We start from the raw sequence: 13755 nt of genomic DNA on the forward strand, positions 1-13755 counted from the left end.
ATTCAACTGTGCATGAAAAGGACCATGATCAAATGGGACTTATTTCTGTGATGCAAGGACGGTTCAACATAGTAAATCAATAAATCTGAAACACAACCATGTAAGGAAAGATCCTGTCCTGTGTTTCTCCTTTATTCTCACACTACTGCCACACTCACAAGACTTCTGAAACCAGATGTGTGTGCAGTTTTTCCTCATCACGCAATCCTCAGCAACACCAGCTGTGTGTCTCTACAATTTAACTCCATTTTGACACTTTCTACATGGAGATACTGTCAGATTCCACAGGGTAAGGCTCAGTCTCACAGGACTGCTCCCACCCCACCTCAGATGTCAACTGCAGACACAGTTTATTTTGCTAGAGTGACTCACAGAACTCAGAACAGTTACTTATGCTTACCAGTTTATTAAAGGACGTGAAAAATGATACAGATAAACAGCAAGATGAAGAGATATATAAGGTGAGGTCTGGGAGGATCCTAGGTACAAGAAATTCTGTCCCCTGGGAGTTAGGGTGCATTTCCCTCCTGGGGTGCAGATGTGTTCACCAACCTGAAAGATCTCTAAACTGCATACTATTGGGATTTTTATAGAGGCTTCCTTATGCAGGCATGATCAATTATTAACTTCATTTCTAGCCTCTCTACCCCCTCTGGAGAATTTCTAGGTCATTGAATATATCCACATACTGGGACGGTGATGTACCCCAACTCCATGAGGACAGAAGCTCCTATATCTGAGACCTCCTCAGACCTCTCCCTATATATTTCTTCTACATCCTCTACCATGTTCATATATATCCTCTACCATGTTCTTTAATAAACTGGTAAACGCAAGTGTTCCCCTGAGTTCTATGACCCACACTAGAAATTAATCAAACCCAAGGAGGGGATCTCAGGAACCTCTGATTTGTAGCCAAGTCAGACGGAAGTAATCTGAGGACCTACTATTTGAGATTCGTATATGATCCATGAGGGCAATCTCATGGACCTGAACCCTTAACTTGTGGAGTCTGGCACTATCTCCAGAGAGACAGTGTCAAAATTAAGTTAAACTGTGGGACACCCAGCTAGTCCCCAGAATTACTTAGTGTGGGGGAAAACCCACACATCTGCTGTCAGAATGTTGTGACTGTGATAGCAATGTGAGAGTAAAGGAGAAAAACAGGAGGAGAACTTAGGTTTTTTTTCTAACACAACCAAATTAATAAAATGAAGGATAAAAAATTATATGATCATCTCAATGGAGGCAGAAAAGGAATTTGTTGAAACTCAACATTTGCTCAAGATAAAAACTCTCAACAAAGTGGATATAGAAGGAATGTACCTCAACATAATCAAGGCCATATATGACAAGCCCAGAGTTAACATCACACTAAACAGTGAAAAGCTGAGAAGTTTTTTCTCCAAGATAAGAAAAAAGACAAGAATGCCCACTCTCAGCACTTTTATTCAACATATTACTGGACGTCCTGGCCAGAGAAATTAGGCAAGAAAAAAATAAAAGACATCCAAATCAGAAAGGAAGAACCTAAATTGTCTGTTTCCAGATGGCATAATGGTATTACAAAGAAAACTTTAAAGACTCCACCAAAAAACTGTTAGAACTAATAAACAAATTCAGTAAAGTTGTAGAATATAAAACCAATATACAAAAATCAGTTGCATTTCTATACCCTAACAATGAACTATCGGAGAAATTAAGAAAACAATCCCATTTATAATATCATCAAAAGGAATCAAATACTTAGAGATCTGTACACCGAAAACTATAAAACACTGATGAAAGATATTGAAGAAGACACAAATAAATGACAAGACATTTTGTGTTCATGGCTTGGAAGAATTAGTATTGTTAAAACGTTCATACTACCCAAAGAGAACTATGGATTTGATGCAATCCCCATCCAAATTACAATGGCATTTTTCATAGAAATAGGACAAACAATCCTAAAATGTATACAGAACCACAAAAGTATAATTTGATTAAGTAATTTCACAGTTTAACTTACATTTTTTGGTGTTCTGTGCTCAAACCTCTAATTTCAGGTGTAATTCTCTTCTCTTTTGTTTTAGATAACTTGATGTATTTCTTGCTGTCAATATTTCTTGATGCCAGGTCAGTTGCAAAAGAGGTATAGCCGTCATCTGATAAATCAATATTTTCTTCCCCCTGAGGAGCAATCAAGAGCCACAGTCATCCATGTTCTCTTTGCACATATAAATTACATATGACATCTGAGTCAAATTATTACTTTAGATGAACATTCTCTCTAAAATGGTGCTACCAAAAAGAGTTGTGTTGAAAGAGTTAGTTAATGAGTTACTCCAGGTTAGATATATATTCTAAATGACACCAATGTTCCTTGGTGCATTATGCAGCTCAAAATACACAGCATTCATGAATTTATCTAACAGTTATTGAATCTAGTTCTTAAGGCATCATTAAACTTAACTTCATTAATTAAAAACTTCTGCTCTGCAAAAGACATTATCCAAAGGATAAGAGGACAACCCATAGACAGGGGGAAAATATCTGCAAAAAGACATGTAAGATAAAGGACTGTATTCCAAGTACTTTTATTTTGTATATTCAAAACTATACAAAGAACTCCTAAAGCGGAACAATAAGAAAAAGTACAACCTATAGGATGGATTGGGAGCTTAGGGTTAGTAGATGCAAACAATTACATTTAGAATAGGTAAGAAATGAGGTCCTGGCATATAGCATAGGGAATTATACCCAATCACTTGTGATAAAACATGATAGAAGATAATATGAGAAAAAGAACATATATATATATATGCATATGCATGATTGGATCACTTTGCTATATAGCAGAAATTGACAGAACATTGTAAATCAACTATACTTTAATAAAAAAAATTCTTTTAAGAAAAAGAACAATCCAGTTTTAAAATAGGCAAAAGATCTTAACAGACACCTCATCAAAGAAGGTATACAGATGGCAAACAAGCATACGAAAAGATGTTCAACCATTAGGAGTTCCTTTTGTGGCTCAGTAGGCTCCAAACCCAATTAGTATCCATGAGTATGTAGGTTCGATCCCTGGCCTTGCTCAGTGGGTTAAAGATCTGGTGTTGCCGTGAACTGTGATGTAGGTCGCAGATGCAGGTGAGATCCTGCACTGCTGTGGCTGTGGCATAGGCTGGCAGTTGCAGCTCTGATTTGACCCCTAGCCTGGGAGCTTCCATATGCTCAAGGTGCGGACAAAAAAAAAAAAAGAGTTCAACATCATGTCCATCAAAAATTACAAATCAAAACATCAAGATACCACTATACATCTGTTAGAATGGCCAAAATCCAAAACACAGACAGCACCAAATGCTGACAGGAATGTGAAGCAGGACAACCTCTCATTCACTGCTGATGGGAATGCAAAATAGTATAACCTCTTCTGAAAGAATTTGACAGTCTCTCACAAAACTAAATATACTCTTACCATATAGTACAGCAATTATACTTCTTGGTATTTACCCAGAGGAACTGAAAACATATGTCCACACAAAAACCTGAATAGACACACTTAGAGCTTTATTGATAATTGCCAAAACTTGTGATATTCTTCAGTAGATCAAGGGATAAACAAACTGTGGTACATTCAGATCATGGAGTGTTACTCAGTGCTAAAAAGAAATAAGCCACCAAGATATGAAAAGACATAGAGGAAATTTAAATGTATACTACTAAGTGAAAGCCGTCAATCTGTAAAAGCCACATACTGTATGACATTCTGGAAAAGGCAAAACCATAGAAACAGTAAAAAAAAGATCACTAGTTACTAGTGGTGGGAATGAGGAGAGATGAATAGACAGAGCATAGCGGATTTTAGGGCAATGAAATAATTCTATATAATATTATAATAGTGGCTATATATCATTACACATTTGTCCAAATCCATAGAATATACAATATCAAGAGTCAATGTTAAAAATAAAATAAAATAAAAAGGGAGTTCCCGTTATGGCTCAGCAGGTTACAAACCCAACTAGTATCCATGAGGATACAGGTTCAGTCTGGCCCCGCTCATTGGGTTAAGGACCTGGCATTGCTGTGAGCTATGGTATAGGATGCACACACTGCTCAGATCTGGCATTGTTGTTGTGGTGTAGGCTGACAGCTGCATCTCCAATTTGCCCCCTTGCCTGGGAACTCCCATATGCTGAAGATGCAGCACTTAAAAAAAAAAAAAAAAAAGATTCAGTCCTAATTTAAAAACTATGGATTTGAGGTAATAATGATGTGTCATTGCAGTTTCATCAATTATAACAAACGTATCACTGTGGTGCAGGGTGTTGATCACTGCGGTACAGGGTGTGGTACACTGTGGTACAGTGAGGCATGGGGTATACAGGAACTCTTTGTACTTTCTACTCAATTTTGCTGTGAATCTAAAATTGCTCTTAAAAAATAGTCTATTGAAATACAGCTATATTCCTTCTAAATAGACCCACCAAAAAAAAAAAAAAAAAAAAAAACCAAAACAAACAAAAAAAACTAGAACCCAAGAGTAATTAACATGCTTAGAAAAAGAGGAATGAAGTTGGAAATATTGAAATATGGAGGTCGGCAGTTTGGATTGCATTAGTTGATCAAAGGTACATTAGTTTTTACTTTCAGAACAGATTACACAGGCAATTTATAAAGCAGATTATCAAGGGAGTTTAGAGCGAACAGCTATTTCCACATGAGATGGAAATTAAGAGAATTATTTCAGTGACTTTTAGAATTTGCACACATTTGTCTTACAAGAGAGGCACACCTTTAAAAATTTGTTTCAAAAAGGCAATCTAGGAGTTCCCATCATGGCTCAGTGGTTAACAAATCCGACTAGGAACCATGAGGTTGCGGGTTTGGTCTCTGGCCTTGATCAGTGGGTTAAGGATCCGGCGTTGCCATAAACTGTGGTGTAGGTCAAAGACGCAGCTCTGATCCCGTGTTGCTGTGGCTCTGGCATAGGCCAGCGGCTACAGCTCTGATTCGACCCCTAGCCTGGGAACCTTCATGCGCCGCTGGAGCGGCCCAAGAAATGGCAAAAAGACAAAAAAAAAAAAAAAGGCAATCTAACTTGCTGCCTTGATGAGATGTTTATTACAAATGATGAAAGAATTAGTAGAAAGGTTGAGAAAAATGACCCAAAACAGAAACCATAAAAAAGGACGGGGATCTTAAAAGAGAGGCACAAAAACCTGTTTTGTTTTGTTTTGTTTTCTGGCTGAACCTGTGGCATGTGGAAGTTCCCAAGCTGCTGTAGTGACAATGCTGGATCTTTAAATTACTACACCACAAAAGGACCCCAAAAACCTGTCATTAAAGGCCAGATGGGAGTTCCCGTCGTGGTGCAGCGGAAACGAATCCGACTAGGAACCATGAGGTGGTGGGTTCAATCCCTGGCCTCACTCAGGGTCCAGCATTGCCATGAGCTGTGGTGTAAGTTGCAGACACAGCTAGGATCTGGCATTGCTGTGGCTGTGGCTTGGGCTGCCAGCAACAGCTCCCATTGGACTCCTAGCCTGGGAATCTCCATATGTCATGAATACAGCCCTAAAAAAGCCAAAAAAAAGGAAAAAAGGCCAGATGAATGGAAACAGTCAAATAGTGAGTAGAAACTTTGAAAACATAGAAAGAAAAGAATCTCCAAGACTTTATGGTTAAAAGTGAACCATCTACATATAGCTATATAGCTTAAGGAAATAAACTGGTATGATATTTTAATATTGTTAATTTTTTAATATTTAAGAATTCATCTTCAAAATCAGTTTATAATGGCACAATCAATAAAGTAATAGTTATAAAAACAGAACAGGTTAGAAATATATATGCGTGTATACGCATGTGTATGTGTATATAAATACACATGTGATATAAATTACAAGAAGTCCTGAAATTGTTTTTTTGGATCACTGTACAGATAATATCTTTTTTTTTTTTTTTTGGTCTTTTTAGGGCCACATGTGCAGCATATGGAAGTTCCCAGGCTAGGGGTTAAATTGGAGCTGTAGCCTCCTGCCTATGTCACAGGCAGAGCAACACCAGATCTGAGCCATGTCTGCAATCTACACCACAGCTCACAGCAACACCAGATGCTTAACCCACTGAGCGGGGCCAGAGATTGAACCCACATCCTCATGGATGCTAGTCGGATTCATTACCACTAAGTCACAACAGGAACTCCCAGTATCTGATTTATATAGTGGCACCAAATCCATTAAAAGAATAAATTTAAAAGATTAAGACTCTCTATTGACAATATTCAATTTTGCCTGAGCTTTGTGCTCCCGAAAAACAGGGAAATTTAAAGGAATTCCCTCAGCCTTTTGTGTTCTGGATAATGGCTGACTGCAAAGAACCACCTTTTCTCAAATGACTTAGATAAGACTCACTGCATACCTCTCTTGTTTACCCATGACAAAGCCAAACACCTTCAAAATTCCCTTTCTTTGCCTCATCAATGATTAGCTGAACTGTTTTTTTCCCAACTGAATAATCAGAACAAAATGCTTATTAACCAAACATTGGTTAAGCCTCTCTCCTTCCTCCAAGCCCCTGAACTTTGGCCCACCCTCAGCCTGAGCCATCCAGCATCATACAATCCCTCCAGGAGACTAGGCTGCCTCTTAATAAAATATTCCCTGATCTATTTATCTGATCATTCCACTCTTTCATCCCATTTCACCATATCCAGTTCTTCCTAGCCTTGTTTACTCCTCTCTACAAAAGAAAACCCATTTTGCCTGGCCCTGGAGATACTTGCGGATCTTATGGTCACGATGTTCTCCCCATTTGCAATCCCCCCCCTCGAATTTCATGAGTTCCTTTCCTCCCTTGCAACAATCTTTTTGAGAAAAATTTCTCCATTCTAAGCCTAGCTTTGTTTTTTATTGACAATAGACAAGAACATTCCCTGAATCACAGAGAAGAAGACAAGAGAAACTCGGTATCTCTTAAGTTACCTTTTGGTTAGACTCCCATGTTATTAATTACATTACCCACAACCTCTCATGTAGGTTTAGTCCTTTGGTTTCCTGAAAAATTGTCCCTGCCCCTTCCCCCAAAAATATTTCACCACACAGCATGGATCTCTTGCTACTACATGGGTTGCTGGGATGAGAGTTCAATATACATCCCCTAAAAGAGTTCAAAAGTTCCCTCAGCTATTAAGCAAGATCTTGTACAACTATATTACTCTATGAATATGCTTACCGACTATGGATGTGAGGTAATGTAAATTAATTTTTAAGAAAGAAAAAGAAAGAAAGAAAGAAAGAAAGAAAGAAAGAAAGAAGGAATGAATCTTTAGAAACTATTTTGAAAAATACCTGGCAAAAAAAATGTACTTTAGTTTCCATCTTTCTGTTTAGAGGTAAATTCTGCCCTTGAGGACTCAAAGAACTTGATGAACAAGTGTGAATGAACAGTAGCACAAAATGATTTCCTGCAGGAAAAAAAGAAAGAAAGAAAGAAAAGTCATATCTCTATTTAGGAGAAATATATAAATAAATCTAACTACCTCGAGTTATTCTTTCAATGTAACACTCACTTATAACTTAATACCTAATAGATATTTCCCAACTCAGATATATATACAAAAGCTAGAAAAAGCAGTTAATAGATGATAAATCACAGGAGATCATTCAGTTCCTTAACTTTACTTTTTGCAGTAAAAGAGGTAGGGAAATTCAAATTCAAATGGCATGGAAACCAGAAAGTTATATTTATTCAAATAAACCAGTTACACAGAACTACTAACAGACAGCAATCCCTAGTGTTATTAAATGCTTTCTATGTCCTAAACATTATGATAAACATTTTGATTATTTCATCTATTCCTCATAACTATCTTTCAAGGAATTATCATTATTTCTATTCTAAAGATGAGGAGAAAAACTTAGATGAACTTTCACAAGATTACAGAGCCAACAAACAAAAGAGTCAGATTTTGAACTCAGGCAACTAACTCAAGAGTGCACAGTCTTTAGCACCATACAACATGGCCTCTCAAAACAATACTTTTGCAAACATTTACATTTCACACCATGTGAATGTAATAATTAACTTAGGAAGTTTAGAATTTTGCAAAATTTTCCCAATATCTTCTACTCATATCTGAGTGGCATTTGATGAGTAGTTTATTACATTGCTATTTACATTACATTGTTAGTTGCAATTATCAGTGTCTTTTTCACATTGTGAAATTTAACTGCAAATATTAATATTCTAATATAAAGTACTTTAAAATTTATTTCTGTAATATGTAATTGTAATCACTGTTGAATGTGGTATGTCCAACATTCTTGGAATTAAAAAATGTGTTAAAAATAAAATGAAACAGGAGTTCCTGTCATGGCTCAGCGGCAACGAATCTGACTAGCATCCATGAGGACGCGGGTTCCATTCCTGGCCTCGCTCAGTGGGTTAAGGATCTGGCATTGCCGTGAGCTGTGGTATAGGTCACAGATGTAGCTCGGATTCCAGGTTGCTGTGGCTGTGGTGTAGACTGGCGGCTGCAGCTCCAATTGGACCCCCAGCCTGGGAACCTCCATATGCTGTGGGTACAGCCCTAAAAAGACAAAAGACAAAAGATAAATAAATAAAATAAAATGAAACCAACTTAAAAATACCCCTCTCAGAAGACATTAGAAGGCTATATAGCAACCCATTCTCTGTAATCTCTTCTAGAGATTGTCTAACCAATTCAATCTTTACCTCTAAACTTCTTGGCATAGCACTTACTGTCTTCACTATCATTGTCATCTTCATTTTCCAACTGAAATTAACCATTTGCCTTGTAATGTTATTTATCTCATGTACAGTTTTATATCAACTAAAGCCTAAATTTCTAAGGAAGGGGCTGGTATCTTCTCATTCTTTGAATTATTTTTCACATAACCAAGCACAATGCTATATAAATATTGTAAAAGAAGAAAAGAAAAAATGGAGGGAAGGAGAGAAATTGAGAAGGAGGGAGGGAGGGCAGAGGGAGAAAGGAGAGAAGAGTGATAGAAGGAGGAAGAAAGGAAGGAAAGAAAGAAGGAATTCTCTCCCTACTGAGCTTACTCACCAAAAGTTCTTAGGTTATCGAAATACTTAATTAAGCAGAATAATCATGATTTAAATAAACTTTGAGGAAGAACTGTTTCATAATTATTGATCAGATTATCAAAAAGTTGGCAGGTCTCAACCTGCTGGATAAACCAGATACCACATAACTCTCTCAAGCTAAAAGAAAAACAGCACAGGAAGTCTCTTCCCCATAACTATAACAGACTTGTTTCTCAACTCTCTCAATCCTATGACAAGTCTGTGAAGTTGCAGGGGAAAACCAAGAAAAATAAAAAGCTGCATTCCTTTTCTCCAATCCATTCATCCCCTCATCCATGAATTTTACACATACACACACACACACACACACACACACACACACACACACACACATTATGTGCAGGCTTTCTTCCAGGTTCTAGGGATACAGCAGTGAATCAAAAAGGAAAAAAAAAAATCCTGCCTCTCATGGAGCTTATATCCTAGCCAGGGAGAGAGCCAATAAAATACATAACTAAATAAGATATATAGTATGTTATTTGTGATAAACACTAAGGGGAAGATGTAAAGCAGGGACTCAGAATATTACGTATGGTGTTGGGGAAGAGACGCAGGGAACCGATAGGGTAGCCAAGGAAGACTTTACTGAGAGAGAGACTTGAGAGTACAGACCTGAAAAAATTAAAGTAGGGAGCCAATGAATACCTTTCATTCAGAGAGAAAAAGGCTCTAAAGCAAGGAGTCTGAATGTTCAAGGAATGGTGGGAAGGCTCATGAGGCAGAAGCACTGAAAGCAAAGGGGAAAGAAAGAATGAGGAGAGGAGATCAGAGTGGTCAGGGGAGGGAAGTAGATCATGGAGGGCCCCTAGATCATAGTAAGAGCTTTGGCCTGTCCTCTTAGGGAATAGGAAGCCACTGAAGAGTTCTGACATGATCTAAAGTCCTTTCCAAAAGTATCAGTGTGGATGGAAGGAAGTGAAGAAGGAAAAATCAGGTGGACCTGGGTTCCTGAAGGTCAAGTGGAAAAAAGTACTTCAAAAGGAGAGTGAGTTGGATCTCCCGTCGTGGCTCAGCAAAAACGATTCTGACTAGCATCCATGAGGATTCAGGTTCAATCCCTGCCCTTGCTCAGTGGATTAAGGATCCGGTGCTGCTGTGAGCTGTGGTGTAGGTCACAGATGCAGCTCCAATCCCGAGTTGCTGGGGCTATGGTGTAGGCCAGCCCTTAGCCTGAGAAACTCCATATGCCAAGGGTACGGCCCTAAAAAGACAAAAAAAAAAAAAAAAGAAGAAGAAGAAGAAGGAGTAATTGACAGTGACAAATGCTGCTGTTAGGTCACTTAAAATGAGTACTGAATGACTCGCTAGATTTTCCAACATGGAGCACACCAAATAACCTAAGAGGAGCCGTTTGGGTGTTATAATAATGAAATAATGTCTTTGGAGGTGAGTTTAAGAGAGAATAGGAGGACAGATACTGGAGAGAGCCGTAAGGTGACTCAAGGAGTTGTGCTACAGGGAGTTCCCATGGTAGCACAATGGGTTAAAGATCTGATGTTGCGGAGTAGATGGCAGCTGCAGCTCAGATTCAATGCCTGGCCCCAGGGAACTTCCCATATGCCATGGGTGCAGCCATTTAAAAAAAGGGAGGGGGAGTTATGCTATAAAGGGAAAGAGAAGCGAGGTAGTAGCTGAAGGCTAAGAGTAGTTATGAAGTTTTAATATGAAGTTTTAAAAAGGCAGGTTCATATACTGATAGAAATAACCTAGTAGAGGAGCAAGAATTGGTCATCTAGGAGGGGGAAATTACTGGAACAATATTCTCAAGTGGGAGAAAGGAAATGGGATTTAAAGCATAAGGAGAAGGTTTGGCCTTAGCTAAGAACATATTCACAGTAATAGGAGACATGGCAGAGTAATTGGGCATAGTTACTTGTAGAGCAGGTGAGTAGATGTGGTTGTGGGAGCTTGTGGAAATCACCTCTTGCTGCTTTAATTAGTGAAACAGGAAGCAAGGAAATCAACAGAGAATGAGGATGTGAGAGGAGGTACTGGAAGTTTGAGGAGAAAAGCATTGTTATACAAAGTCATCTATGAGAGTGGAATGAGTGATAGCCTAATTATCTCACACCTGTCAAAATGGCTATCATCCAAAAGACTACAGATAACAAATGTTGGTGGGGATGCAGAGAAAAAGGAACCCTTGTACACTATTGGTGGGACTATAAATCAGTGTAGCCACTATGGAAAACAGCATGGAGGTTCTTCAAAAAATAAAAATAGAACAACTGTATGATCCAACAATTCCACTGCTGGGTATGTATCTGTGGAAAATGAAAACACTAATTCTAAACGATACTTGCACCCCAGTGTTCCCAGGCGCATTCTTTACAATAGCCAAGGTATGAGAGGTGTATGTTTTTCTCCCAACCAAGTACAATGAAAAATGCTCAAACTCAGTAGGCAGAGATCTAGAGATTCAATCTAAGGTTATGACTTAGCCAAGAAGGTAAAATGAACTGAAAAGGTAATTAGGGCACTGGGGGAAAATGAAAGGGATTGGTTTTAATTACTGACCATGAAACAAACTGAGTAGGTGAGTGACAAGTAAGGACAAGAGAGGGTAACATTAAAAACAATTTTTTAAATAGATAGGAGCCTGGTGATTGGAAAGCAGGGCATATTGAGACAATGGAGTTGCAGTTACTGGTAATACAAAATAGAAGCTATGAAGAAGGGAGCAAGTGACTGAGGAAAGGTGAAATTATTGTAGGAGAGCAGGAACTGAGAGACCAGGGAATTGGAAGGATCATTCTACATGAATATTAAAATCACAAGAATTATGACAGAAGTATTACTAGAATGGTAGAAAGCCTAGAGCTGAAATTTAATTGCAACAAGAAGCAGTAGTGGGTGGTATAATCTGATGTGAGATGCAAAACTGAAAGATTTGAGAATGAGATAAAGAAAGGTCTAGAAAGATCTCTGAGAAGCAAGAATGGCATCTTTTCCCCTCCAAACCCAGTGGTACTAGGAGAGTAAGAAAGAAAACAGCCACTAGCAGTCATACCTGTATTCTGCCCACCACACTCCCAAATACACAACATCCTTTCACATTTTCCCTTGCATCTTGGTTGTTACCATCTGACTCATCAAAAACTACCAAAAAGAAGTGAGAAAATTCAAAACCCTCTGATACATCAAAGGTATTTTTTTTAAAAAAACATCAGGAGTGATTCATTTCCTATGAAGATGAAGCTATTGTATTATTACTAAAGGGTTTTCCAGTCCTCAGCAGGGTATAGAATTTTCAAACTTTAGTAATTTAAAAGATAAGTGTTGGGGGCGGGGGCGAGGATTCCTTGTTTAATGGTATGTGAAATCACAGAATCCATAACTGAGCTAGAATGATTTTAGAAATCTTTCTAGTCTAACCCTTTAATTCTATATGAGGAAATACGCATGGAGGGATTGTAATTTGCCCACACAATGTAAACAACAAAATACCTAGTAGCAAAATGCAAGTCTCTGACTCCCAAATCCAGGGACAGTTCCACAAAATTCCATTGCTTCTTAGTAAACCAAGAGGCAGAGCTAAGGCAGAGAACGAAGAAATTCTGACTCCAGAAGTCCCTAATATTTGATTTTGTTTAGTGCTTTAAGGTTTACATTGTGTTTCCACAGCCGTATCTTCTCACTTGGTGTATTACCAGCATCTCCACAGAATAACTGGCTGCTCCTTTCTAATTACCAAAGGGTGACATTTCTTCACAAAGCGCCTCCTAGTCTTTCCTTCCAGCTTTCCTCAACAAGCTGCCCCACTCACTCGTTCACTCCATCAACTGCTGTTACACACACCACGTCACTGCATCCACTGCCACCAAGGTTCAAACATGAAAGTTATCAACCTCAATCCCCGCCTTTGCTTAACAAATACTGAGTGAGCATATGCTTCATGCAAAACCCTGTGCTGTGAAGGATTCCAAGGGCCGCAGCTCTATGGAGGCTTATGACTTCGGGAAGTAAGCAGACAAGCAGACAAACTAGCCACAAGACGGAAACAACTGCACTAATCTAATCTAACCGTAAGCAAAGAAGCAGGGAAGCTTTCCCACCATGAGAACCGCCACCTTTCCAGAAGCATCACCACTTCTGAGGGAGAGCTGGCTCTGACCCAGTCACCCCCTTGCTCTGCGCCTTGACTGTCCGGCTCCGTCACCTCCCTGCCCTTTCTGGAAACTTCGTCCACCTCCTGAACTGCGCTACTTTGTCCCTCACACAGCGTTGCACGCTTTTCTCCCTCAGCCTCAAAGGCTCTTCCTTCCCATCACCTCAAAAGGTCTCTCTTCCCTACCTCTATCACCTAAGGGTCCCACCATCAGCCCCCTCCAGCTCCCTAACTTATCCCTCACTCCTTCAGCCCTCGCAGTGTCCTCAAGCAGACCTCTCGCGCGGCTTGACGCTCTCGCTCCACCTCCTTCCCTGGCTCCCGCGCAGGGAGGCCCCGCCCCCAGGTCACCTGACTGCGCCCGACGCTCCGCCCACCGAGCCGCCTGCGCCGGGGGGGCGACTGGCGGACCCAGGCCGCAGTGGCTGCCACCGCCACTTTACCGGGACTCCGGAGTCCCGGAGAGCAGCTGAGGTCGCCGGCGCTTCCGCGCCGACTGGATGGCGCTGTGGCCGCACCCGTCT

At 39.6% G+C, this 13755-nt stretch overlaps 1 protein-coding gene across 1 annotated transcript in view; it reads right to left on the reverse strand.

Annotated features, from left to right (window-relative positions):
• LOC100624995 (EF-hand calcium-binding domain-containing protein 13-like) overlaps positions 1-7451 on the reverse strand; it is an 83632-nt gene extending 76181 nt beyond the window's left edge. The window contains 2 exon segments of the mRNA XM_021066303.1: positions 2012-2172; positions 7341-7451. Coding sequence (XP_020921962.1) covers positions 2012-2172; positions 7341-7370 — 191 coding nt within the window. The 5' untranslated portion in view covers positions 7371-7451.

The sequence above is a fragment of the Sus scrofa genome, chromosome 12, assembly GCF_000003025.6.
Source record: "Sus scrofa isolate TJ Tabasco breed Duroc chromosome 12, Sscrofa11.1, whole genome shotgun sequence".
Lineage (NCBI taxonomy): Eukaryota > Metazoa > Chordata > Mammalia > Artiodactyla > Suidae > Sus > Sus scrofa.